Here is a 27,594-nt window from a genome sequence, read left to right as displayed (position 1 = left end):
ACTAAAAAGCCTAAATTCATTCCCACATTTACCCCTCTTCTTGTGGCAAAAATCGAGGCATGCCAACATAGCCTTTATTGCACATTGTAAATGCTGACTGGTTACTATGGCAACCATAAGTTCTTGATCAACATCTCACTGTGAAATCCCTCCCTCAGCCGTCCTAAGCTCTGGGAAAACAGCATGAGGCTCCTGCCCGTATGGACTTACTCTCAGCTCTTTTGATATGGCTGAGGATTATAGAGCTCAGGAATAGGTTATATTTCATAAAATACGATTACAGAGACTAGGTTTGGCATTTAGCAGATTAAAATTCTCTAGGCAATCACATTGAGTAACGCCAAAGTTGTCTGCTTACAAAAAGGTATACTCAAATAAGTCATCCAAGAGAATAAAAGTATATAAAAATATTATGATCCCTTTATAAATGTATATTAAGGGTTGAATGGATCTGTAGTTGATCCAGGCCCCCAGTTTGGCACACATGTGATTCGTAGATTAGCTGATAGCATTCAGAACTTTTTTTTCTCATTCTTACTGCAAAACAACAATTACTGATCCCAGATGACTAATGGTCCACTAAAATAATGACTGTGGCAATTTATGCACGGACATTTACTTCATTATAATCTCCATTAATTATTTTCTGTAACGATTTGAGGAGAGAAGGTAATTGCGCCTAGTCTAACACAATCATACTATCACACTAACACAAATATTAGCTGTTTATGCTGAATCCTGAATATGGTTATGCCTTTTTTGGAATAACAAGCATAAAATCCCTATTTGATAGATATCACTGAAATACTGTAGGTGTCCTGTGAAATCATACAAGTCTCTGTTTTAGCCCAAGGCTCTGTAAACAGCAAAAAGGATCTGACCGTGGTGTGTTACAGCCCATCAGAAATCCTAGAGTCGTGCCTCTGCCTGTCAGTCATACTACACACTGGGGTTTGCTGCATTGTCTTTGAAGGACGGAGATTTGGAGAGGAGGGATACGGTTAACGCCGTCTAGTTCAATGGCATAGTCTAAAATAGACAAGTTAGCAAGATGCCTATTAGGCTAACATTGTTTACAGCAGCTATAAATTGCCCTCTATAGTTGGGTAACATCTAAGGGCCTTAATCAGCAGAACGAGTCCAGTAAATCGATGTAAAAAAAACAGGCTTTCATAAAATGCTTGCTTCAGTGCAACCGTTTATGCAAGAATGGATTGATGGATTTACATCACGAATAAGACCCGACGAGGCCATCAAAAATATTTGAATTATATAAAAATATACAGACAAGCACGCCTAAAAATATATCTATTAAGCTATGTAATTTCTCAAGCCCATTCAACAGAAAAAAATGACATTTTTCCCTCTCTCGGACACAGATAATGTTCATTGAGCCCCCTGCTGCCAGTCAATAATATTTAATGGCTCTACTCCCCTCAGCGAAAATCCCCTCACCCAATATGGAGCAAGAGCTTTCCCTGTGTGAATTCACAAGACAGTGCACACTTGCACCCACACACTCACACGTGTGAAACAGCCACATACTGTAGTCTTTGTGAGTCATAATGGTGATGTTTTGTGTTTTAACTGCAGGTGGAGAACAGTCAGCCTGAAATGACGCAACACTACCAAAACACAATTCACATTAGGTGTTAAAAATCCTTCTAAAATCCCAGCTTGATCTGTAAAAGTGCATGCAAACTATAAGTAAAGGGAACAAAAATACACAAAACCGCTAAAACCAGAAAATGAAATAGAAAAAAACAACAACGATCAAACTATATCAGTATCTCAACTATATTAAACTAAAACTGATAAAAACAGTGATGATTGTACTTCACCTTAAATTACATTTACTCATTTTGCAGGCACTTTTATCCAAACTACAGTCTAAATATATCCAATTGATCAATTCTAGGACTAAATCATGGGCAATGGGCCTTGGAGAAAAATAAATAAAGGAAAGCAAGCATATTTATGGAATATTGCTTATATCAGCTAGACAGTGCTAAAGCAAGCATACAGCTATGACTAACATCCAGTGCATAAAAACAAAATATTATGATAGTTTCAACAGTGACAGCTGTGCAAATATCATTCAAAGCTATTTATAACAGTCCTCTAATACCGTGTGGTTCTGCAGCCATAGCAGCATAAGGAAGGTTTGATTGATCAGGCCATTAAAGCATTTTTTCTTTGCTTCCCTGCAGGTTGCTGTTTTTCCAATCCTTTTTTTTTTCTTCCTCAACTGCTCATGCAAAGCACCATGAATACAAAACTGATGTCACCAGCAGTATTTTTCAACAAAATGTGCATGAATGCATCAAATAAATCCAAGTAAATCCTTCTACGTGTTATCACAGGAGTGAAAAGCACCGCCGCGTTCAGGTGAAACAGCCAAAACAACAATGCAACATCACGTCAACACTGGAAAACAAGACAATTTTTAATCTTTATATTTATAAACATTCATAAAGATAGTTTTACCTAAGAAGCTTTACCCTAGTAAAAAATTTATATATTTAAAATCCATTTATTTCATACTAAGTAAAGTTCAATATTAACATATTTACTGACATATCACTTTGTACTTTATTTGGAGTATTACTTGTGCACAATGCACATTTCTTAATATTAAGCCTAAAATGTGTTTTAATGTCATTATTGATGAGAATTGTATGATCTTGGAATAATATCTGTCTCTAATAAAGTATACTTGCAATAGTTCTGCTTTAGCACAATCAAATACATTTCAGTATGTCTTTAGTTGCACTACTTCCGCACAATTAAAGGGTGTTGATCACAAAATTAACTGTTCCAATTTAGCAGACATTGAAAATGTATTTGTAGTATACTTAGCATGAAATAAATATATTTCAAATACATTTTAGTATATTTATTTTTTCAGGTAATTTCTTTCTTTTTCTATTTATTGTTAATTACACATTTTGTAAAGCAAAAAATTACACATGAGATTTAAAAAATGTATACAGGCACATATTATTACATTATTTTACACACACAACACATAGATATAAATCAGCGTATTAGAATGATTTCTGAAAGATTATGTGGCACTAAAAACTGGAGTAATGGCTGCTTTGCCATCACAGGAATAAATTACATTTTAAAATATATTCAAATAGAACTTTTTTTTTTATTATTGTAATAATATTTCACAATCTGAGAGACTGTACAGTAGTGCATAGTAAATAAATGCCTCATTCATTCATACCGTATTTTTGATTAAATAAATCAAGTCCAGAGCATAAGAGACTTCTGTAAGTATTTTTCCATAAAATCATTTCCACTTTTCATATTCATTTACAGCTGACCTATCAAATCAGAAGAATCTGTATGTGCATTTCAAATGTCAGAGATGCTTTTCCCACACAGTGTGTGCCGGTTATACATTTAGCTTCACGACCATAAGTAATTTTACACTTTCATTGCTCTAGTTACCATCTGCAATCTAGGCCATTGCTCAAATCTGAATTTGTACGGCTGGACAGGGGTAGGCAGCTACAGGCTGTAGCAGGATGAGAGATGGACTCATCCGTGTGAAATAGAGCCAAAGCTGGCTGTCCAGTTATCATAATTTGACCTGGAACAAAGCATGACAGAAACAGACACTTAGATTAAGATGTATTCCTATCTCTCTCTCTGCCTCTCCCTGAATCATTTCTCTCTATAAGACTTCACATTAACCTCTAACACTGCATCTGCGTTCTGGTTTCAGTCTAGAAGCAACCTGCTGATTGCGATCATATACCTCTGCTCAAAAATCATAACTTGGCTTGTCACTGCATCATGTTTTCACTGAAAACATCTCATCGGTACAAGAAGGAGTGTTGATAGATCTCAACACCCTTTTGATCTCATTCCCGCTAAATAACGGCTCACAAAAAAAAACAATCCATCTATTCTTTTATATGTCGTCTCGAAATGTGAACACTTTCCTGATGCCAATGCATTTCATTTACTTGTGAACGTTCAGTCTCCTTGCATACAGTTTCCTCCTCCATGCTTGAGTCAATAATAAAATGGCTCCTTGATGTAGTTATATCGATTTGTTTTCTTCGCTTGGTGGTAAATTAATTTGCGTCAAGTCCTTTGAGCTAAGGTCAGCTTGACCTTTTAAAGAGACTACTTTTCTTGTGGCTGCATAAAAATCTGCTGCCTTTGTTTGAGAAAGCAGATCAATTAGGCCTTTGACCAGAGAGACTGAAGAAACAGGTATCCCGGAGATCTGCAATTAAACATGCATTAAAGAGAAACGGCCATCAATGCACTGCCCCTTCTGGACATCAAAGGCCTTTGGAGAATGACTCCTCAATTAGCCAAGAAACACATCAACAACTGTTTGCAGGGCATCAGCATCAGACACACAAACCGCTCTGAGGCTCGGTGCTGCTGGCTCAGTGTAAGAGATTGTGTCCTCTACAGGACCGGACCAACAGACCCCGGGCTCCAAGGCACAGACACCACAAAGACCAAACCCACCCAGCAATGACCTAAACAAACACACAGTAAACCATCTATAAACCTCATGTAATGATGTCCGCACACTAGAGCTGCAGAACGTCCTAGCCAGGATTTTTATATTGCCTAAAACCAGGACGCATCTCGTAAAAATGGCCCATATGGTCACCCTACCAAACAAAGTTTAGTTATAGTTTTTATATCAGTAAAGTCTTGAGTGACATGTCAGTAAATATGTTAATACATTTGAACAGTACTTAGTATGAAATAAATGGATTTTAAATATATTACTTTTTATTAGGATTTATTTGATTAAAAACACAGTAAAAACAGTAGTATTGTAAAATATTATTACAAATTTAAACATCTGTTTTAATATACATGTAAAAATGGTGCTATATAGCACTACAAGTGGTTCTTTGGCTCGTAATCATAGGGGAACCACTTTTGGTGCTACATAACACCAAATCTTGGTGCTTCAGGTGGTTCTTCGGTGGTTCTTTGGCATGACTGAGGGGCTATATAGCACCGCTACCATATACAGAACCTGTTAAGCTCCTGTATGGTTCTTCAGCGGTTCTTTGGGTGATTAAGGTGCTATATAGCAACACTGCCGTACAAAGAAACTGTTAAGCGCCCTTTAAAGGTTCTTTATGAGCCAAAGAACCACTGTTGGTGCTGTTTAGCACCATTTTTGTTGAAGAAATACAATGCAATATGGCACCTCTTATGCTTCTACATAGCACCATTTGACAAAGGTGCTGTATGACACCTTTAAAGATATGGTGCTACATAGCACCAAAAGTGGTTCCCCTATTACGAGCCAAGAACCATTTTAGTGCTATATAGCACCATTTTTTTAGAGTGTACTTTAAAATGTAATTAATTGCTGTGATGACAAAGCTGAATTTTCAGCATCATCACTCGTCTTCAGTGTCACATTCCCTTCAGAAATCACCTTTTTCAGGATTCTTTGGTGAGTAGAAAGTTCAAAAGAACAGCATTTATTTGAAATATAATTATTTTTTTTTAAAAACCTTTGCTGTCACTTTTGTCCAGTTTAATGGATCCTTGCTGATTAAAGCCATTAACAATCTACAAAGTTGTCTACAAAGCTGTGAATGGTATAATGTGTGTAGTATAGTGTGTACTTTCCTCATTTTCGGTTTGCTTCAGGATCAGATAAGATACGGTATGTAGTTGTGAAAAACAGATTTCCACTATTATGGAAAAGCAACCTTGTAAGAAGGATCTGGTCACACATTTAATGAGAATGAATGTCCACTTTTGGAAACAAACAGCCACAATTTCAATGCTCCCGTGCGAGGTATTATTTCAAATCTTCATCTGGTGCAGATCATTTATATTAATAATTCAAAAGATCTACTATCAGTTGTTATGGTGCAGTAACATCTAAAAGAATAAATTCTTATTTTGTAAGAAATTCATAATTTCATGTCAGACATTGTTGCCTCCACTAGAATCATTTCCTGCTCAGGAAATGTGTGGAATTCAATTATGAAAACTGAATTTCCCTTTTTCTAATCTTTTTGGGGCCAGTAAGTACTTTTATACAGAAAGGAAGCATTAAATTGATCAAAATTGACAGTAAAGGCATTTATAATGTTACAAATGATTTCTATTTAAAACAATTCTGTGAACTTTCTATTCATCAACAAATCCAGAAACAACAAAAAAGTTACCACAAAAAAAATTATTTAGCATTGCAGCTAAAAATACACTTTGGCATCACAGGAATAAATACAATTTTAAAACATATTAAAAATGAAAATGGTTACATTAAACAGTTCTCAACATTGAAAATAATAATAAATGTTTCTTGAGAGCAGGAAATCCGCATATTAGAATGATTTCTGGAGGATCATGTGACACTGAAGTCTGGAATGATGGCATCTCAAAACTCAACTTTGCCATCACAGGAATAAATTACATTTAAAAAGATTAAAACATAAAACAGTTAAATGTAATAATGTTTCACAACATTACAGTTCCTACTGTATTTTTGATCAAATCAATGCAGCCTTAATAAGCACAAGAGATGTCTTTTTAAAAACATAAAAAAAAAAATCCTACCAACATTCAATTGGTAGTGTATACTGTATATGTATTTTAGCACTGCACAAGAGATGAGGCAAACACATTTTACAGTGTAAAACGCAAAACTGTGACAGTGAGGACTGCGAGCAGACAATTTTTCATGTTTCTTACCAAACAAGGAGTCTATGAATTATTTTCCACGATTCTACCCTGTTCTACCAACGTGTTAAAGAAATCATTACAATTATGTTTTCATTCTCATAACGAGGCATATAACAGGACCTTCCCTTCGTGCAGCGTTGAGGGTCAGATTTGTGATGCCTTGGATTGTGCAAGCCACACGGAGATATCTTAGATAACACCTGTTTGTGTGCAGGAGCGTGAATGATTGTGTTTATCAGGGATGCAAGCGGAGGCATTACTGCCAAGACGAACGCACACAATGAATCGTGATTTACACACAGCTTGAATCCCAACAACTGCAAGGCAACCTCATCTACAATAGCCTAACCTACAATTTAGACCCATCAATGTGAAAAAAGCAAGTTTTGTCTAGGATTTTTTCAAAATTTCACATTTTAGCTATAGTTTTTTGGCAGTTGACCAGCATTAACCGCAACAAACCACGCTAATTTTCAAAAGAAAGGCTGGATACGCTTATCTCGTCTCAATCACTGGATCTGTGCTTTGGGTCATGTTCTAAATATATAACTTCTTATGAATGACCATTAATATTCCAGTGCTGTTTCTAAGGTCGTTTCCCCCCCATATAAAACACCCCTGCACTGTTGCTGCATTATTAACATTCCTATCATTAATACTGTCCTAGTGGGCAAGGATACTATTCCACACAGTAATATTTTCTTTGCCTAACACAATGCTTTTTCAATGCTAGCTATTGACTCTATTAATGTGATTCTCCCCTGAAGGGCGTTGTAATGCTAAAATGTGGGAAGTGATTCAGCCACTGGGCTATTTATAAACCCCTTTCCTTTGTATAACACCGTCTGATAATCAACCCTGCGGTGTAGTTGGTTTTAAAGGGCAATGACATTTATGGCAGGACAAATCAAAGTAGCAAATAAGGTCACAGCTTGTTGTGTACAACCCCAAATTTCCTTTTTCCTCCTGAAAGTATCAAAGAACGGAGCGAATGTTTTCAAATATCTTGTGAACATTTTCCTGTAAATAATTAAAGCAATTGTTCACCCCAAAATGAAAATTCAGTCATGGTTTACACTTATTTTGTTCTATATGTTTCTTTCTTCTGTTGAACATGATAAAAGATACTGTTTTTATCCATAAGATGAAAGTAAAACATTCATTGTATAGACAAACCAAGCAGAAAATTTGAAAAAAAAATTGTAAAAATTGTTACTTGAAATTAAAAAAGGGGGTTTACTAAAATAATATAACATTTATATTGGTTACATAAAATACAGTATTAACTTTTAGTCTAACTTGATGCATAAAACTGAAATAAACATAATATAATAAATAATAATAAAACAAAAATAAACTATATAAACATGTAAAAGCAAAACTTAATAAAAATGCCAAAAACTCAAAATAACTCAACAAAAAAATTAAACAGATTAATATAATATAATATATAAGTAGTGCTGTCAAACGATTAATTGCAATTAATCGTATCCAAAATAAAAGTTTTTGTTTACATAATATATGTGTGTGCTCTGTATATTTATTTTATATATATATATATATATATATATATATATATATATATATATATATATATATATAAATAAATAAATAAATACGCACACATGCATATATATATATATATATATATATATATATATATAAGAAAAATATGTTACATTTATATATTAAATATGTTTATATATGATAGAATTTATATGAACATAAATATATACATGTAAATATTTTCTAAATATATGCTGTATGTGTGTGTCTTTATATATACATAATAAATATATACAGCACACAAATATATATTATGTAAACAAAAACTTTTATTTTGGATGTGATTAATCGCGTTTGACAGGACTAAGTATAATATAATATAATATAATATATTATAACACTTTATATTGATAGTCCACTTTAGACATTCTACTAACAGTAAGTAACTTTGCAACTCCATGTCAACATTTATTAGAGTATTAGTAGACTGTCTGCTTAATATCTTCTAACACTTTATTTTGATGGGTCTACAACATTCAACATACTGACTATTAGAAACTTTGTTAATTTCTACTAACCCTAAACCTAACCTAACAGTCTACTCTGAGAGTTAGTAGACATGTAGTTGCAAAGCTACTTATAGTTAGTACAAGATCTAAAGTGGACTATGAAAATAAAGTGTAACCTAATATAATACAAAGATAAGACTGGCAAAAAAAACAAATGAATCAGATAGAAGTTAAATTGCATTAAATGGCGTTTTTTTTTTTCTTTTTCAAAAAGGAGTGTGAAAGAGACTAGAACAAATGCCTTACCACACTGCGGCTCAACATCTATTCTTATCTCAACCTCCAAGGGCATGTTCTGTGTTTAAAATCACTGCAGCATACTCACTTTTTCGGCCTGTAGTCTGGAATATTCCTGTCCAAGGAGATGCGGTCGCTCAGTTGGGCATTGTAGCCGTACTCCTCGTACCTTCCTTCGGTCTCTCGGCTGTCCTCCCCCAGCGTGGCTGCTGCACCGCCCTGTCCCAGACCTCCAGGACCCTCCACCAGACCCATGGGCTTGGCTAGACCTGCCAAGCAATGTGGGGAAAAGCAGGTTTGACTTCGGTTAACATGACAATGGTCAGGATATCCCATAAGAACGGTGCAGTGAAACTGGGTTCATTAATGCGGGAGAACCCACCAGTGTGACACACAAATCACAACCGCTGAACAAGTGTACAGAGCGATAATTGGATGTTGGACACCAAGACACCACCTTCACCTTTTGTCACCTCTTTCATACAGACCTCCCGGGGAGAAAAGGTGGAAAGCAAGTGAACTGTTTAAAGGGTTGTCAGTACAGAGTAAGACTTCTTTCCCTTTGGAAATACACCTAAAATGTCTAATCTGCTCTCTGGCTCTATGCCAATTAGAATGGGACTGATGCAGGGGTTGTTTCCGGCACTTCAAATGCTGTGCAGTTTGGCACCCAAAGAATGTGACAAAAAAGAATAAATCCACTATATCCGATAGTGATCGCCATACAGTTGTTCTTAATTACATTCATTAGTCTTTCTGTTCAATATTCGTGAACTGGTGAAGTTTTAAATCGGAATAATTGACATGTTATTTGAAAGACAGGATTTAAACCTTTGCCGTGCTCTTTTAAAGAGATGAAAAAAGTGTAACAGACTTATTAAAGATGCCGTTTCATTGTGACATTTAAAAGAGCAAAATGATGTGTTTCACTGCATTATTAATGACTACGTAAAATTTCTATCACGTTTCTGAAATAAGTGCATGATCCAAGGATGTTCATTTTAAAGCTTTGAATTACAATTAAATTCATAAACTGTGCAATTACATCTCAGAATATAACCGCATTAAAAATAATTCAATAATAGTTTAAATGTGGCTTGTTGATGCCAAGCAAAGCATTTATACGACTGTACATTCTATATTAATGTTGCTATGTAGCTTGGCAACTAATCTACAGCTATCTAAAAAAGTTCTTGGCTGATTTTTTAGCTAATCAATATTATGACTATTAGACATTTATATGATAACATCTGTGTTTTAGCATTTTGTTTTTGCTGTCGTATTCTAAAAGCAATAGGCAATAAATGTATTTTCAGTGAAAGTGCATATATAATACATAAATTCAGTTTAAAACTACCTAAAACAATGCATAAAATACAAAAAAGCATTAAGTAATCAGTGAAATTAAGTATTTAGAAAAGTTTTAGAAGCACATTAAAAATATTAAAAATATTTTTCATCATAACATATTACAACAATGCTGTTGTATTACAAATAATATCAGATAAAAAAAAATTAAAACTAGACGAAAATAGAAATATTGTCTTGGCAAATAAATAAGTTTAAGTACTAAAATTAAATTATTTTAATAAAAAGTATATATAAAAATTAGTTGACTGTAAATTCACAAGTGTCTTATTGCTTCATTTGTATTGTGCTAAGGAATTATATTTCATGAATCTCTCTCATCATAACTCTGAATGTCCACACAGTTGAAATCTAGTCCACCAGGCAAAGAGCTTCTTTGATCATGAGGTTATCCTTTCACAAACATCATTAGACTTTATATGAATCTTCACACAATTACTCTGAGTGTTTTTTGAGAAGGTCTGCTTGGATAGTTCGGCTCTGGGGGGTAACCGTGCTTGGCAATCAAACGTCGAAATTGTGTCTTGGAATCCAAAGCAGTCGGTTCCACAAACAGCAGTTGGTGCAGCATTAAAGCCTATTCCACCCTCAACCCTATAAACCAGACTTGCACCACAAATGGCTCCGTCCCAGCTGATCTACATAAAGCATCCCAGGGCTGCACTTCTCCTCCTGGCAGTTGTGACCTCCCAGAGTGTTGACTTGCCTTGGAGACTGAGTTCTTGGATCATGAGGTTTTCTCACAAGCTGGAGCTGAAATGGTAATGCCTCTCTGTAAATGTCTGAGGGTTTGTGTCTCTTTCACTGTCATTGTTATTGCCATTGTCTCGAAGGCTGCCTCTGTTGGCTGTTTTGAGAGAATTCTATTACACAGCGGCCTGGCATTTTGACACTAATCCCTAAGAGCCGGCTGTCTATGGCAGAGAGAAACAGCATGTCACACTGACTTAATGCAGCGTTCTGCTAATACAACCCAAAATGTTGAGAGCAACATCATATAATTTTCATGAACATATCATACAGTTCGAAAAGCTATCAAATAACATTTTCGCCAACAACCCCATTATGTAACAAAAAACAAAACAGTCTAAGTTGATTTAGAGGGCTTTAGCCAACTGTCAAGTGCTGGCCAACCAACTACTTACTTTTACTTTACTTTTAGTCATTTAGCAGACGCTTTTATCCAAAGCGACTTACAAATAAGAAAAAGTAACTAAAACTAAAAGTTAACACTCTGTAAATACTCTATACACCCCCATTTAAGAAAATACAGAAATTAAATCAAATTGACAAATGCATACAACAACAACATTTCAATAGTAAACATATAAAGGAAAAAAAATTATAAAGTAAAAATAAAAAGCGATACTAATATCCGGTCCTAGCCCGGTGGAGTCGCACGGTAGTCGATGATCTTTACACTCTTTGGTCTTCACACTAAGAGGGCGTCACACGAGGGCTGCCGCGGTATAATAATCTTTTTTATACCTATCTAACAAATCACTACTACAATTCAGCTGAACCCACTTTCCTATTAATCACTAAAAATGGCCAAGCAAGTGCACACACTGACAAGATACGCGATACAGCATGAGACCAAACATGATTTCAGCAACTCTCAACAACTAAACCAGCTGAAAACCAACTTGGCTGGGTTTTCTAGACCAAAAACGTCCAATCATGCTCTTTATGGCTGATTTCCTGCAGAGTTTCCAACCAGCTTGCATGGAAGTTTGTGGTTCACTCAAAAAAATGATTCTACAACACTGTTCAGTTTATTTTAAAAAAATCATTTTCATTTAACACCATTATGTTAGGTTTCCCACTTATACAATTGCATTGTGTTAAACTGACTTGAAACAGTTGCGTTTTGGCTTAACTCAATATTTTAATTTTGAAAGAACATAAATGATTTTACTTGTGTAACTAGGAAGTGGATTTCCCCTTCCCATCATGCTTTGCACAGGGCTGGATAAGGGGAGTAAATCTTGAAATAAAATGTTATTTTAGGCATTTTTATTTAGATGATAAAGTTCTCTTTTATGTTTGTATTTAAAAGAGTTTTCTGGTATGTTAGTGTTTTGGGGATTGCCATTGTGGTAAAGTGTAGAGCATGTGCTTGGGTTGAGGACCTGCTAACATTGTAACGGAGCGAACGAGATGCGAGACGTGCGGCTCCATTTGCAAGATTTATTAAACAAAGACGTGGTCAAAAAACACAAGCAGGGTCAAAACACCGGCAAACAGGTATGGCACAGACGAGATACAAAAATAATCCAAAGGGCAAGCGTGGGTCTTTGATCGGCGAACATAATCCATAGGGTTTGACAACAGGGGTAATCCAGAAACATGAGCGATAGTCCAGATAAGGTACAAACAGAGTCCGAAAGGCGAGTCAAGGGTAAATCCAGGAAACACAGACTAGAAAACAAGAAACAGGTTCCGTATCGCAGCTAAAACTAGCAGAGTAATAAACGCAGAACAATACAGGAACTGAACAGAAACCACAGAATGACTCGGTAAAGCAGCTAACACTAGGGGAATGCTATACGCAGAACAATACACGGCGATCTGTGAAAAAGAAGTGGTTTATAAAGGGTGTGTGATTGTGAGATGGTTCTCAGGTGTGAGCGTGTGATTGAGACAGCTGTGTGTACTTAGTGCAATGAATGATGGGAAATGTAGTTCAGGGTAAAATGTAACAGTTTGTGTGATGTGAAGGTCAATGTGATGGAGGAGTGACCTCATTGGGGTTGGAGCTAAAGCTGTATTCACGCCCTGTCATAATCACCATAATTTGGAGATAACACGTGACGTTCTAGTTGGAGCTGTCCAAGTACTCAGATTCAGAATTCTACGTTTCTATGGTACCATCAATGCCTAAGTAGCACCTAAATGAATCAGTCAGGTGGTGCAGTGGTCACATGGTCCAAGTCATCTGTAAATTGTAATTACAAGTTCTATGTGTATGTGAATGCTTTGGCATTGGTAGTGTTGCCACATAGATGAATAATTCCAAGTCTGACTCTGAGTGTTATGGTAATTATGGTAATTATGACATGGCGTGAACACAGCTTAAACTCTGAAGCACAGTGAACACCCCTGGTCTAGATCATCTGAACACCAATTTATCCAGGCTGGGAGACCATCTTAAACCAACTAAGGCCAAAAAAAAAGGTTTAATGGTTTAAGCAGGACTGGCAATATAACAAATGCCTCTACAATCTTAAAAACAAAAGTATCTTTATTGGCATTGATGACTCCATGGTGAACCTTTACAATCCATGGTCCCATTCCATGCACAAAAGGTTCTTTATAGTAGAAAATGGTTATTTAGATTATTTAGATGATTTGGTATTTATCTCTGTTTATATGGATTTTTACTATGCAATGTAATGCTGATCAGTGTATGAGCACACAGGCTCCAGGGTCCAAGACAAATTTCCCCATTGGGGACAATAAGGTGTATTTAATTGAATTTAATTGAATTGAATTGAATTGAATTGAAAAAGAAAAATGGTTTATTTTAAAGAAACGTTCTTTGGACACCAAAAAAGTTTCTTTGGGCAACCAAAAAAACTTTTGGAACCTGTATTTTTAAGAGTGTATGAAAGTAGATTTAGGAATTTTCCACCTCCAAACTAACTAGCTAACTGACTTCATCAGATTATTTTAGTGGCTGCTAATAAATTTGGCAAAGGAGATTTTTTTCCCCCTGCTGTTCAGCTCAAAGTCACTACTTAATCTCTGTCTATGTAAATGTGTGTGTGCATGAATGTGTACGCTGATGATAATACGCTTTGAAGGCTGTAAAGAGACAGCAGTGATTACAGAGAGCTGAAGAAATTAAGTTACAAAGGAAACAGGCTCTGTTCGTGGACGAGCAATTACTCGTTTTCTTCCCTTCAAAAAAAACCAAACAAAACAAAAAAAAATTCTACAGCTCTCTTGCCATTATTTCAACCTCCAAATGAAAAGAGCATGATAGAGACTGGTGATTTGGAAGCTTCTAGTTTACAAATCCTCAGTAATAAGATAAACATGAAGTCTAGAAACTAATCAGCTTCTTCTAAACCATTAGCACTGTTCAGCATTTTCTGTTCTACATGAAGATTGACATGAATACATAAATACATACATTTATGAAATGCAGGTCACTAAAAAAAGCAGCAACCATGTAACATTGTTTAATGATGTCGCAGATCTGCACACAATCACAATTCAAAGTGTCCACTTGAATTACACATTAGAACACCTCTTAAAGATCCCATGAGATAATATTAAAATATTTGTTAGCTTTAAGGTAATCTGCATATTATTTCCAAGTGAAATAAAATAGTATAATAAAATATATATTTTTTTATTATAATATAAAATAAAATTATAATTATTTATTTTAGGACATATATAACATTTACAGCCTTTTTATGTGGAAAATGGAGTAAAAAACTCATAATTTGATTTGCCCTGTAGAAATACATATAAATGTATGTCTACTCAAGATCTGGGTAACTAAATCCTAAGAGATATTTTAACTCTCTGATGCATCATCATTCATCCAGATCACATTTGATGATGACCTTTTACACTTTCACATGATTCTATCCTTCTTTTTATGAAATTTGCTTTTCATGATAAGATTAATTCAACATGGCTGACTGAATATAGAACATATTCAGTCAGCCATGTTGAATTAATTTTATCATGAAAAGCAAAATAGATCATAGCAATGGAAAGACAAGTAATTCAAAATACATAATTTTAAGAAAAAGAAAGAAAATGGGGATGATCATTATTATTGTTTTGAATAAAAGTCCTGTCATTTAATAATTCATGCATCAGATGTTAATATATATATATATAAAAAAATGCATCAGCACTGGAACTGTAACATGCAGTCAAAAAAATAAAATTGCTCCTATTAAAGTAATAAATATAGAAAATGGACTTTTAATGGACTTTTTTTGCATGGTCTCAAAATGTGTACTTTGTCTGCTAAAAATATAGGACACCTTTTTTTCTGAAAAAGTGAAGGATGTGTGTCTAAAATTCATGATCTCTGATTAGAGGGATAGAGTATCTCTCTCTCTCTGTGACATTCTCTCTTTTACAGTAATGGACTGGCCTTTCCAGACTCATTATTTTAACAGGCTGCTCGGTAGTCTGTCTTTGAGAAACAGCTTATGAACACATCCTGTTAGCTACTTTTTGCAAAAGCTTTGAATTTCTTGACAGATAGCTTCAATTCAGATAGCTCACTTTCTTTTAGAAGCACATTCGGTGCATGTGCACTTAGGCAGCTCAGTAACATGAATACTTCACTCATGATAAGCTATTACTATCCTGAAAGCCAAGATACAGATCCGAGCCCAGAGGAACTTAAAGGTTACTGTTTTACAGCTCACAAGACTTAACTAAGGAGACAGTTTAAGTTTAACTTTAAATTTGGGAACTGGGAAACATCAGAAAATGTTTCTATCTATTTAATCTCATAGCTGTCTAAGAGAATATATTATAAACAAATCTATAAAAAAATATATTAGAACAATAATATATTACAATAATATATTAAGAAATTAATAATAATAATAATATTCACATTCGGTCATATCCATTTAATTATCAAGTCAAGTCAAGTCAAGCTTTATTGTCATTCTGCTACATGTGGGGACATACAGTGGAACGAAATGTCATGCCTCGCAGGACCACGGTGCTACATAAATACAGACATACAACAATGAAGTAAAAAACACTATAAACCTGTATGCAACTAACCTACTGACAGATTCTAACTATTAGTATACTATATATAAGTATTTACCCTATACAAACTAAAAAATAGAAGATAAAAAAATACAAACTATACGAATGCTTCAGAAATACTGTACATGTGCAAAGAGAGACATTTTGAGTCAAGCAGCTTCGGCGTGGTCCATGTTTCAGTAGGAAGGGGTTTGCATGGGGTTTCAGAGGGGGGCGGGTGATTTGAGTTCAGGGCTCTCACAGCCTGGGGGAAAAAGCTGTTGAGCAGTCTGGCGGAGCGGGCTCTGATGCTCCGGTACCGTCTTCCTGATGGTAGGAGCTGGAAGAGACTGTGGGAGGGATGGGTGGAGTCCTTCAGGATGCTGTTGGTTTTGCTGGAGCATCGTGTAAGGAAAATGTCCAGGATGGAGGAGAGAGGGGCACTGATGATCTTTGCAGCTGTGTTCACTGTCCGCTGGAGGGTCTTGCGGTCAGCAGCACTGCAGTTCCCGTACCAGACAGTGATGCAGCTGGTCAGCACACTCTCAATGGTGCCTCTGTAGAATGTGGTGAGGAAGGGTGGAGGGAGACTTGCTCTTTTCAGCCGGCGGAGAAAGTGGAGGCACTGTTGTGCCTTTTTGGTGTTGGTGGTCCAGGTGAGATCCTCTGTGATGTGCACCCCCAGGAATTTAGTGCTGCTGATTCTCTCCACAGTCGAGCTGTCGATGGTCATTGGGGGGTGGTCAACGGAGTTTCTTCTGAAGTCCATCACAACCTCCTTTGTCTTCTCCACATTGAGGGACAGATTGTTAGTGCCACACCATTCAGCCAGCTGTGCCACTTCCTCTCTGTAGTGCGTGTCATCGTTGTTGCTGATGAGACCTACCATTGTTGTGTCATCAGCGAACTTGATGATGTGGTTGGAGCTGAACTTGGCAGTGCAGTCGTGGGTCAGCAGTGTGAAGAGCAGCGGGCTAAGCACACAGCCTTGTGGGGCCCCTGTGCTCAGTGTGGTAGAGCTCGAGGTGTTGTGGCCGACGCGGACTGACTGAGGTCTTCCGGTTAGAAAGTCCAGGATCCAATTTCACAGGGAATTGTTAAGGCCCAGCAGGTTTAGTTTATTTATGAGCTGTTGTGGGATTATTGTGTTGAATGCCGAGCTGAAGTCAATGAACAGCATTCTAACATAGGAGTCTTTATTTTCTAGGTGGGTAAGAGCCAGGTGGAGGGTGGAGGAAATTGCATCGTCCGTAGAGCGGTATGCAAACTGGAGTGGGTCGAGTGTGTTGGGCAGGCTGGTTTTGATGTTGATATTACATTATATGCATAATTTCCATACATACTTTCCAGACCTGTCTGAACAAACCACTATAAAAACCCCTTTTGTGAACAATGTACTATAAACAACATCAACAAGCGACACGGGTCACAATCCCTTCAGCCAATGCGGTTTAATCCGCTCTGTGTTTGTGAAGGTCTTTCAGCCATCCATTCCTGATCTAGGCGTGATCCTACAAGTCATGTTTATCTCCTACATTCTCGTAAAGTGCTCTGACAGCATTCAGGCACGCTGCACTTCACTCAGAAATGCTTTAAATTATGTAACAATATTTTAAAAGAAAATAAATGTTCTTACTGACCCTCTATGAATTGTGGGATACAAGATACTCCTTTCTGCAGTGATTTAAGAGCTGAATGAATATAAAAATGCATGTCAAAACTTATGCTAATGCGGCATAAATATTCATCAGGAAAATGTGGTTAAGGGGACTGAATAGCAGGATTGGACAATCCCCTTAGAGTCCACTGTGAATGCATCAGACACTAAAATGTGCTGGGCCATAAAGCATCGATGGTAGTGTAATGCCTACTCAGAAGCCAGATTTATAACCAAAATGCATAAAGTAAGACAAGACAATCAAAATATCTGAGTTGGAACATATAAGTCATATAAATCAGGTCATAGAAATTATGAACAGTATTTAAAAAATGTATTTCAATATAGTACAAATTATGTTATACATTAACTTGGGAGCAATTATTGATATTGCCATTTCTTCCACTGAATTTAATTTATTCCTCTAAATGACTAGAGCCAGAGAAATTACATTATCTATAGTACCAGCACACTGTATCAGAACAATGTCGGGGCGGTTGTACTTTTTATAGATGTATGGCAAACGGGACACCTACACAGCTTCAACCCTACAGGGGGTTCCTGCACACTGTGATAAGCCAAATATATACTGCCTAAACTTGTTTTTGAACACTACTTTGAACCTTCATCTAAGTGCCAAGTGTGTTTGCTGTGAGGCACACTGATGTCATGTGATTTTTTTACTTCATTTACACATTTTGGAAATAAACTTATTGTGTGTTTGCTTGTTTGTTTTTTATTTAGAAGTTAAACCAAAAATGACAATTCTGTCATCATTTACTCACCTCATGTCATTTATTGTTTTCCGAAGAACATAAAAGAAGACATTTAAGGAACAACACTGGGATAAATTGATGTTGACGAAAAGAAAAAAAAAACAGTACGGATCATTGTCATTTGTGAAAGTCATACAGATTTAAAGGGGTCATATGACATTGCTAAAAAGAACATTATTTTGTGTTTTGCAAAGTGTTTATGTGGTTTAAGGTTCAAAACACATTATTTTCCACATACTGTACATTATTGTTGTTTCTCTAAGCCCCGCCTGTCTGAAACGCATCGATTTTTACAAAGCTCATCTTTCTGCTCTGATTTGCCAGCTATCCAGTGCATTGTGATTGGCCGAATACCTCAAGCATGAGATGGAAATGTTACGCCCCATACCGTATTGTGATGCCGTGTCCCGGCGCGACGAGACTAAAACAATAAAACCCATTATAAACGAGACATTTGTTGCATACATTGGGGACATAATTACTGATTATAATGACTTATACTGTCTTTTTACGCGTCGCGTTGCATCGCACCACGTAAACATTACCATGTCTGCATTTGTGATCGGAGAAATGACAAACAACAACCACTACTCTACACTGCTCCAAACTCGTGTTTGAATCTCAGTATCAGAAACGTACTTACAGGCTGTGAGTCAGAAGCGTCAGACTGTCCTTGCAAAGTTGGAATTGCCCCACTCTATAGAAACAGCCTTTGTGCAAGCCAGCATTGTAGGCTACTCTTCCAGGATCAGGAAATAGTCTGATGAAATGCGCTGCACACACTCTAATATTTGGGTTAAACTGTTCTGGAACAGTGTTCTGGAATACAACTTAACCACTGATTTCTAGTTGTGTCCTCTTTTGGAAGCCCAAACAAAGTACTTTCGCTTTCACAACGAAACACAGCGTCTCCAGGACATGGCGCCGGCGGCAGCAACAATACTACAGCGAGAATAATAGTTCCGCCTTCTTTCATTGTGTATACGTTTGGGCGGTGTTATGAAAATCTCCCCACACCGTGACATAGACATGTGGGGGCGTGGACAAGTCTTAACTTTTATAAAGAATATGGTTACACTTTATTTTGATAGTCCACTTTAGACATTCTACTAACTATAAGTAACTTTGTAACTACATGTCAACTAATTCTCATTAATTTGCAACAACATTTCTCAGAGTAGACTGCTACAGTAGGTTTAGGGTTAGAAGAATAAGTTGACTGATACTTGCAAAGTTTCTTATAGTCAGTATGTTGTATGTTGTGGACCCATCAAAATAAAGTGTTAGAAGATATTAAGCAGACAGTCTATCAATACTCTAATGACTGCTAGTTGACATGGAGTTGCAAAGTTACTTACTGTTAGTAGAATGTCTAAAGTGGACCATCGAAATAAAGTGTTACCAAGAATATCTCTTTGGGTTTTAGACTTTAGTTTTTGCAACTTCAGGGATCTTATCTATGCACAAAAAGCTTGTAACACTTCAAAGAGGAAGGAAAACTTGAAATTGCATCATATGACCCCTTTAAAACGTGGGTGAGTCAATTAGACAGAAATTTGAAAACCTATTTCAAAAACTTTAGAAACTTTTTATAATTCAATTATGTAATTTAGCAAACAATGAGTTGTCTTTATAATGTCACATTTAATGTTACATTTGGGAATCTTTGGCATCAAAAATTTTTAAAATGTTGAATTTTTTTTGGGTCAGTAAGATGTTTTTTAAAGAAATAGATACTTTTATTCTGCAAGGATGCATTAAATTGATCAAAAGTGAAAGTAATAGCTTTGCATTGTCACATTAATATTTGCATAAATACATAAAAACTTCTATTGTCAAATAAATGTCTAAAAATAGACAGGTCAAAAGAAAAAGCTTCCAAATGGGCACCATATTGGCATATTACATCGATTTCTGAAGAATGATGTGACACTGAAGACTGGAGTAATGGCTGCTGAAAATTCAGCTTTGCCATTAAAGGAAAATGTATTCAAGGAAAAAAACATGCTTACTTTAATAATATTTCACAATATTACTGTTTTCACTTTATTTTTGATCAGATAAATGCAGCCTTGGTGAGCAGAAGAGACTAACCCAAAGTTTTGATTGGTAATGTAGTCTTCTCTGTTTACATCACTTCCAGGGTAGGCATCTGTTCAGTCTACTGTATCTGTGTTTGCAGGAATAAACTGAAATACAGCTGTAGAAATTAAGCACACTTTAGTGGTAATGCTCACGGTAGATCTGCTACCTAATCAGGGAGCTAATTGCTCATTCTCATAGCTTTGCATTTTTAATAGCATTCAAATAAAGGGTATTTTCACAATAATCCAGCATTTCTAAACAACTGTGTCAGAGACGACCCACTGCCTATCCCTGAACGGCTCTTTGCACTTTGCTTTTCACTGTTAAATGCACTTGCTCAGTTTGTCCAAATGGTAAATGGCATTACACTTCCTGCACTGATTACCATAATCTATGCTGTCATAGTTTACTGTACTGTGTAGCTTTGTACATTGTAAATTAATTTGACTCCTGTAACTCAAGGTAACCAATTTTTATGCATTATTTAAGCAACTGCCAAACTATTCAGGTTTTATAGTGACATTTCCACTTCCCTCTCACACTTTAGCTTCACAGCTATTCCTCAAGGTCAGATTTAGTTGGGTGAAGCAATCCTACAGAAGAATCAGCCAGCACTTTACTGTAAACAATGAAGAATGTCTTAATACAATTTATTAGTTCACCCGAAAATGAAAAATTGCTGAAAATATACTCACCCTCTGGCCATCCAAGATGTACTGTAGATGAGTTTGTTTCTTCGTTGGAACAGACTTGGAGAAACTTGCTCGCTTGCTCACCAATGGATCATCTGCAGTGAATGGGTGCCGTCAGAATGAGTGCGCAAACAGCTGATAAAAACATCAAAATAATCCACAAGTAATCCACACCACTCCAGTTCATCAATTAACGTCTTCTTAAGTGAAAAGTTGTGTTTATAATAAACAAATCCTTCAACATATGATTAACTTCAAAGTGTTATTTCCGGCTGAGAAATATGCACAGATAGGAGTTGTGTGGATTATTGTGATGTTATATCTCAGCTGTTTGAACTTTCATTCTGATGGCACCCATTCACTGAAGAGGATCCACTGGTAAGCAAGTGATGTAATGCTAAATTTATTCAAATCTGTTCCAATGAAGAAACAAACTCATTTACATTTTGGATGGCCTGAGGGTGAGTACATTTTCAACAAATTTTCAACTATACTCAAACTCATCACATATACAAACTGGCCATGAACTTGTCTGTAAATCCACAGTAAATGAGAGACTATATAAGAATATTTATGCTACTGAGAAAATAAAAGCTAAATTCTAAATGACTGAGAAAAATATTTAAATTGTGTGTAAACACAGACATCATGCCCATTCAAACTAGGGTAGAATGTGCTTGTAATTAAAAAAATTAAAAGTTTGTTTGTTTGTTTGTTTGTTTGTTTATTTATCTATTTACTTTAATGACTACTGTAGATTAAAAAAGTTTTTGTCTAAAACGATGTGGTAAAGACCATCCATTCATGTCTAAATATTGTGCATTCAGTCAGGTCACACACTTCTTGTATATACTGCATGCAATACAATGCATGGTGATCACTGGCTGTCAAGTTGAACTGCAATTTTGCCAGGCCCACCACTGATGCCCCTCAAAAAAACAGGTGCATGATCAAGCTGTGAACTACGATTCTCATTTAATGAATGTCAGGGGTGGGAAATGATGACACATCTGTCCATCGCCAACCAGAATCATTGTGTGTGATAATGTTTTATATGTTCTCAGGGAAATTACTTGTCAAAGTAATGGTCATACAAACATTCACAGCATATTTGCAATGATCTTTCAAGGGATGAGGGCACCATCAACAACCAAACAATTACTGCTTTCTTGTAGAATTCGCTGTGTCCTAGAAATGCAATTGGACCTTGGCATTATCCTCTGGGTGTCATTCTCAGGACAATAAACTACTGAAAAATGGACAATTACCTCAAATCACTATTGGAAGCAAAAACGGCAACAGAAATTTGAAAACATGAAGGGAAAACCAATTCCAGTCTCAATATCACATACAATCGGCGAGTGCCTCGCACTATCACACAAGTTTTATGCGCATCAGATAAATTTGTGTCGAAATAAAATGTATAACGGCCCCAACATCAAGAAGATTTGTGACAGACTGATGAATTCTACAGAGTGGAAAAGCCTCCGGGGGAAATATGTGGTGGCACTTGTGCAGAATGAAAGCCCTCTCAATCAGTAGGGCACATTAGAGGGCTTTTTTGTGAAGCAGTGCCTCTTGGCTTTCTTCCAAATGCAAGAAGGATGATTCAAACTGACAAAGTGACCCCCTTCATACACAAATGGTGCTGGTCTTACAGAATAACAATCAGATCAAACAGATGCACTAAGAAAAGCAAACAGGGAGCGAAAGGTCTTCTAACAGACGTTTAAAGGAAAGACAGCATATCACGTGAACTATGACCTTCACATGTTATAATATTTAATTATTTATTATTCACTTTTGCCATTTCTTGCATTATATTTTGCTGTTAAAAATAAGTAAACAGCCTATTCAAACAAGCATATGTGGTGGTGTGGCGCAGTGGATAAGACACACACCTTTGGTGTGAGAGACCCGGGTTCGAATCCACTGTGAGACACCAATATGTCCCTGAGCAAGACACTTAACCCCCTAGTTGCTCCAGAGGTGTGCGACCTCTGACATATATAGCAATTGTAAGTCGCAAAGCGTCAGCTAAATGAATAAATGTAAATGTAAACATGTAGAATTGCATGTTCAGTTTACATTAATTCAACTGACTCAAAGAATTAATACAGATATGGAAAGACATGATACTCTAAGAAATTATGCATTCATAATGTAACAACACCTTCAAGTTAGAGACACAGGAAAAAATTTATTGCTGCTAAAATCAGGCATTGCAAGCTATTATACTGTCATTTCTCTCATTTCTCTGATAAACTTTAAAGTTAATCAATAACGTTATGAAACCATGTATCACTTAACAAATCATTACATTTAATCCGTTTGACTAATATATTTTGATAGGTCAAATTAGGATTACGAGCACCTAATCCTATCTTTCTCTTCTTTACATGTTTATTGCATCATAGAAACGTCTATATTACTTGTCATGTGTTAAAGCATTAGGATGACAATCCCAGTAAAATCCAAAGTGTGAATCTAGATGAAATCACATCTAGATGCCCATAAAACACTGATCTGTCATGCATTATATAATGCCTGTGAACGTTAAAGATGCTTAAAGCCCACATACCATTTAACTGGTTATAGACCACATCTTCTAGTCGCTCCAGCCTTTTGAGAATGGACTGTCTGTCCACGGAGTTCGTAACTTTGGCATTCCTGCCTCGCAGTCTCTGATCCGAGAGCCTCCCGATCTGCACGAGCTCTTCGGACCGGTCCTGGATCCTGCAGTAGACGGAGAACAAGATGATCCCGACGAACACCAGAATGTTGACCGTCAGCAGAGTTTTGATCTTGCGTGCCACAGCCATTAAAGCCCGAGAGCGACACTGTCAGACCCCTAATATTGATCCATACGATCCGCTGTGGAGGGAGCTGTCCTTTCAGCACCACGCACAACAACCCGCGCGCGCAGCAGTTTCACAAGCCTAACAGCCGATCAGCGATCTTAAACGATGATGCATATACGATATATAAGCGAAAACACGTAATAGAGGTTGCAATCAAATCCCTCCGCCTCGGGTTCCTGCGTTGACCCCCATAACAAACGTTTAGAAATGTGTCAGAGCAGCCTACGGAGATTACGCTCCGATTAAAAGCACGCGTTTAATCACGCAGTGCACTCAGGAGTCGAAAAAGCACGCGCTGTGCACAGTTCAGATGGCTCATTTTAAATGTCAGTGCATGTCAAACAACGATCCTCCGTGTGCAGCATCCTTCGCGGGACTCCGTCTATCTGTTAAAGCAAAGATGCATCGCGCTCGGGCATCGAAGTAGGACGCGATTTCAGATGAAATCCACAATCCTTATGCGACGAACGCAGGTGGAAGTGAAAAAGACGCTGTCAAGCGACGCTTTGCATGGCAGCGTTCTTCTCTCGCGCTCCCCGCATGCTCCCTCCCTCACATCCCGCTTTTCACGCGCTGCTCAGCGCTCCGGTGACGTCGGCAAACTCATAAATATTCAACAGACTGTGCGAGAGGATGAAAGGCTGGAATATGATAGATGATGAGGATAGCTGCTGGATTACATTCTAATGCTTTCACGGAGATTGGCCAATTGAATTACAACTCGGAGAGTTTGTAGAAGAATAATGTTTAGCAATTTTACCCTCAAGTGGAAATGTGGCATTTCAAATGGATAGTGAGCAATCAGTGGGTCGTTATCAAATTAATAAACACACGAGCTGTTACTTTGAGCTGGAATTACTTATCTTACTTGTAAATTACCGCAGAGCTTTAGATAGACCCTGATAATATAGCCTACCATTCTTCTTCTTCACGCTAAGTTACTTCTTTCATGGCTTAATGGTTGGAGAGTCCTAAGGCAGGGATTGTAGGTGAATAGCCAGTGCTCTCTTCCACCTTCAATTCAATGCACTGAAAAATGTCTGACAGTGCCCACTGCTCCGGGGGTGTGTGTGTGTTTGTTCACTATTCACTGCTGTGTGTGTGCATTTTGGATAGGTAAATGCAGAGCACAAGTATGGGTCAGCATTCTTGGCCACATGTCACGTCCTTTCCTTTTGAGTTTGTTCTTTGTGTCTTTTGCCGTTGATCTTGCATCCAGTGTTTTCGCTTAGCCAAAACTTTTGTTTACCATGGAGGAATGGCCTCCGAGAAGCATTTTCAAATGTTTCTGTAAGCACAAAAGCAACATTACAAGATTAAAATGTGTTGAATGTTCACAAAGTTGCGTTCATCTGAGAATGTTATCCATCTTATTTTTAAGGTAGGAGCAGGTGCGGCCATTTGCAACTTGAATGTGTGTTGCAAAAACAATCTGTCTAGCTGCTTTATATTGCAGACGGGTGTTTATTATCATATTATTTAAATTTTTATCATAACCATAAACACACTGGTTTGTAGTTTTAACTTTAAAGGGCACCTATTATGTCCCTTTTTACAAGATGTAATATAAGTCTCAGTTGTCCCCAGAATGGGTATTTTCAGCTAAAAATGCTTCACAGATCATTTATTGTATCATTCTGAAAATGCCTATTTTGAGTTGAAGTAGAAACATGATGTTTTTTTGCATGTATCTTTAAATGCAAATGAGCCTCTGCTCTCCGCCCCTTTTCCAGAATAGAGCTGTGCCTTTACAGCTTGTACCTCAGATACTCTGCCAAAAAACGATCTGTTTGGTTTTGATTATCATGTCTAGTGTGCTGCAATCATGTGTTTTAAAGACATATCAGTTTAAACTCATGATATAGGGTTTTCTATATCCAAAGTACGCACACAGAAAGCAGCTGTCACATGGCATAAATTCTCTTTCATGTCTCACTGCGCTTAAACTGTCAAATACACACAAGTGTTAAAAACACACATAAGCTATAAAAACACAGTCGGTTATGTGTGTGAAGGTAAAGGGCTGGGAAAGAAATCACAAATTGAAAGCTAACAATAAATTGTATTTTCTACCTATTAGATTTTATTATTAACTTCTACACCTACCCCAACCCCAAAACTACCACGATTTACATTCAAATAGCATACAGAAATGAGTTTTATTTTCTTTAAAATGTCTTTGAAATAGTTGACTAGCTAATCATATAGTGTGCCAAAAGACAACTGTGCTGAGGCAGACAACCTATTGTGTGTGATAATTCAGAAAGTCAGACTATCAGTGAATAAAAACTTTCAGGGTGTTCTTCATACAAAGCTTTCCTATAACTTCAGAAGACCTGGAATATAGGCCATGAGTTACATGGACCACCTTTAAAAATGGTAAAAAAAAATCCATTGTCTGTTGTCAATACTGTAGCAACTAGCAATATACGAAGCACACCAACCAAGCAGTTCTCTGTTGGTCAACATGGTTGGGCATTGGGCAAGCTAACTAATTATATATAGTGAGCACTCTTATTCACATGAGTAGACCAGACACGTGTATACAGCAGCGGACACTTTTAGCACTATGCTAACTTGAATGCTTGCCATGGGAACTGCCTGACCAGTGATTCAATCTAAATAATGAATCCGGTAAGTTGCAGCGGGAACAGATGGAGACAGAGAGGAAAAAAGAGACAGGAGAAGATAATGGCAATGTCAGCTATAGCGTACCAACATACTACGCATGCTATTTTTGCACTAATGCATACATATAATTGTTCTGTATTTATTCATAGATACCTTACTACGTTTAAGACTGGAGATAACTTACATTTGCAACAATGTGCAGTTTTCAACAAAAGCAGACACAATAAATTTCCCGTTATACAACTTGACCTTCCATTTCAGTGTGAAATGTGAACCAGAAATTATAAACTGTGACCGGTCTCTTCAAGTATTATTGGTTTAGAATGACAAAAGTAATTTTTTTATTTATAAAAAAAAAAAAAAAATAATAATAGGATTATAAAACATAACCACTTTGTGTTTCCTAGATGAAAACTAGATGCCACTGTGTAGCATACAATGTGAAATGTTTGGCTAAGTTTGAGATATAGTCTTACTATTCCTGCAGTATATATGCTGTGCACACTAGATTTGTTTGTAAAAATGCATTGTACTATTTAAAAAAACACTACGCAGTTTTCAATTTATAATGTGCAGTACACTATAGTTGAGTAAAAGTATAGTAAAAGAAACATTTTCGTTAGTTAATATAACTGAAAAAAATATATAATGTTTTCATGTAAGCTAGTTGTCACGGTGCACACATGCAGGAGGATACAGGAACACGGAGACGAGGATGTAAACTCAAATAATACTCTTTAAGTGAAAGTGAAGTGACATATAGCCAAG

At 36.6% G+C, this 27,594-nt stretch overlaps 1 protein-coding gene across 1 annotated transcript in view; it reads right to left on the bottom strand.

Annotated features, from left to right (window-relative positions):
• Nucleotides 1–24,774, bottom strand: part of LOC306871175 (polypeptide N-acetylgalactosaminyltransferase 9) — an 83,521-nt gene extending 58,747 nt beyond the window's left edge. The window contains exons 1-2 of the mRNA XM_079418941.1: nt 23,916–24,774; nt 9,103–9,283 (exon numbers count right to left, since the gene is read on the bottom strand). Coding sequence (XP_079275067.1) covers nt 9,103–9,283; nt 23,916–24,156 — 422 coding nt within the window. The 5' untranslated portion in view covers nt 24,157–24,774. The remainder of the gene's footprint in view (nt 1–9,102; nt 9,284–23,915) is intronic.
• Nucleotides 24,775–27,594: the final 2,820 nt, after the last annotated feature.

This window comes from Barbus barbus (genome assembly GCF_936440315.1).
Source record: "Barbus barbus genome assembly, chromosome: 6".
NCBI lineage: Eukaryota > Metazoa > Chordata > Actinopteri > Cypriniformes > Cyprinidae > Barbus > Barbus barbus.
This window is presented reverse-complemented; position numbering and strand designations above follow the sequence as displayed.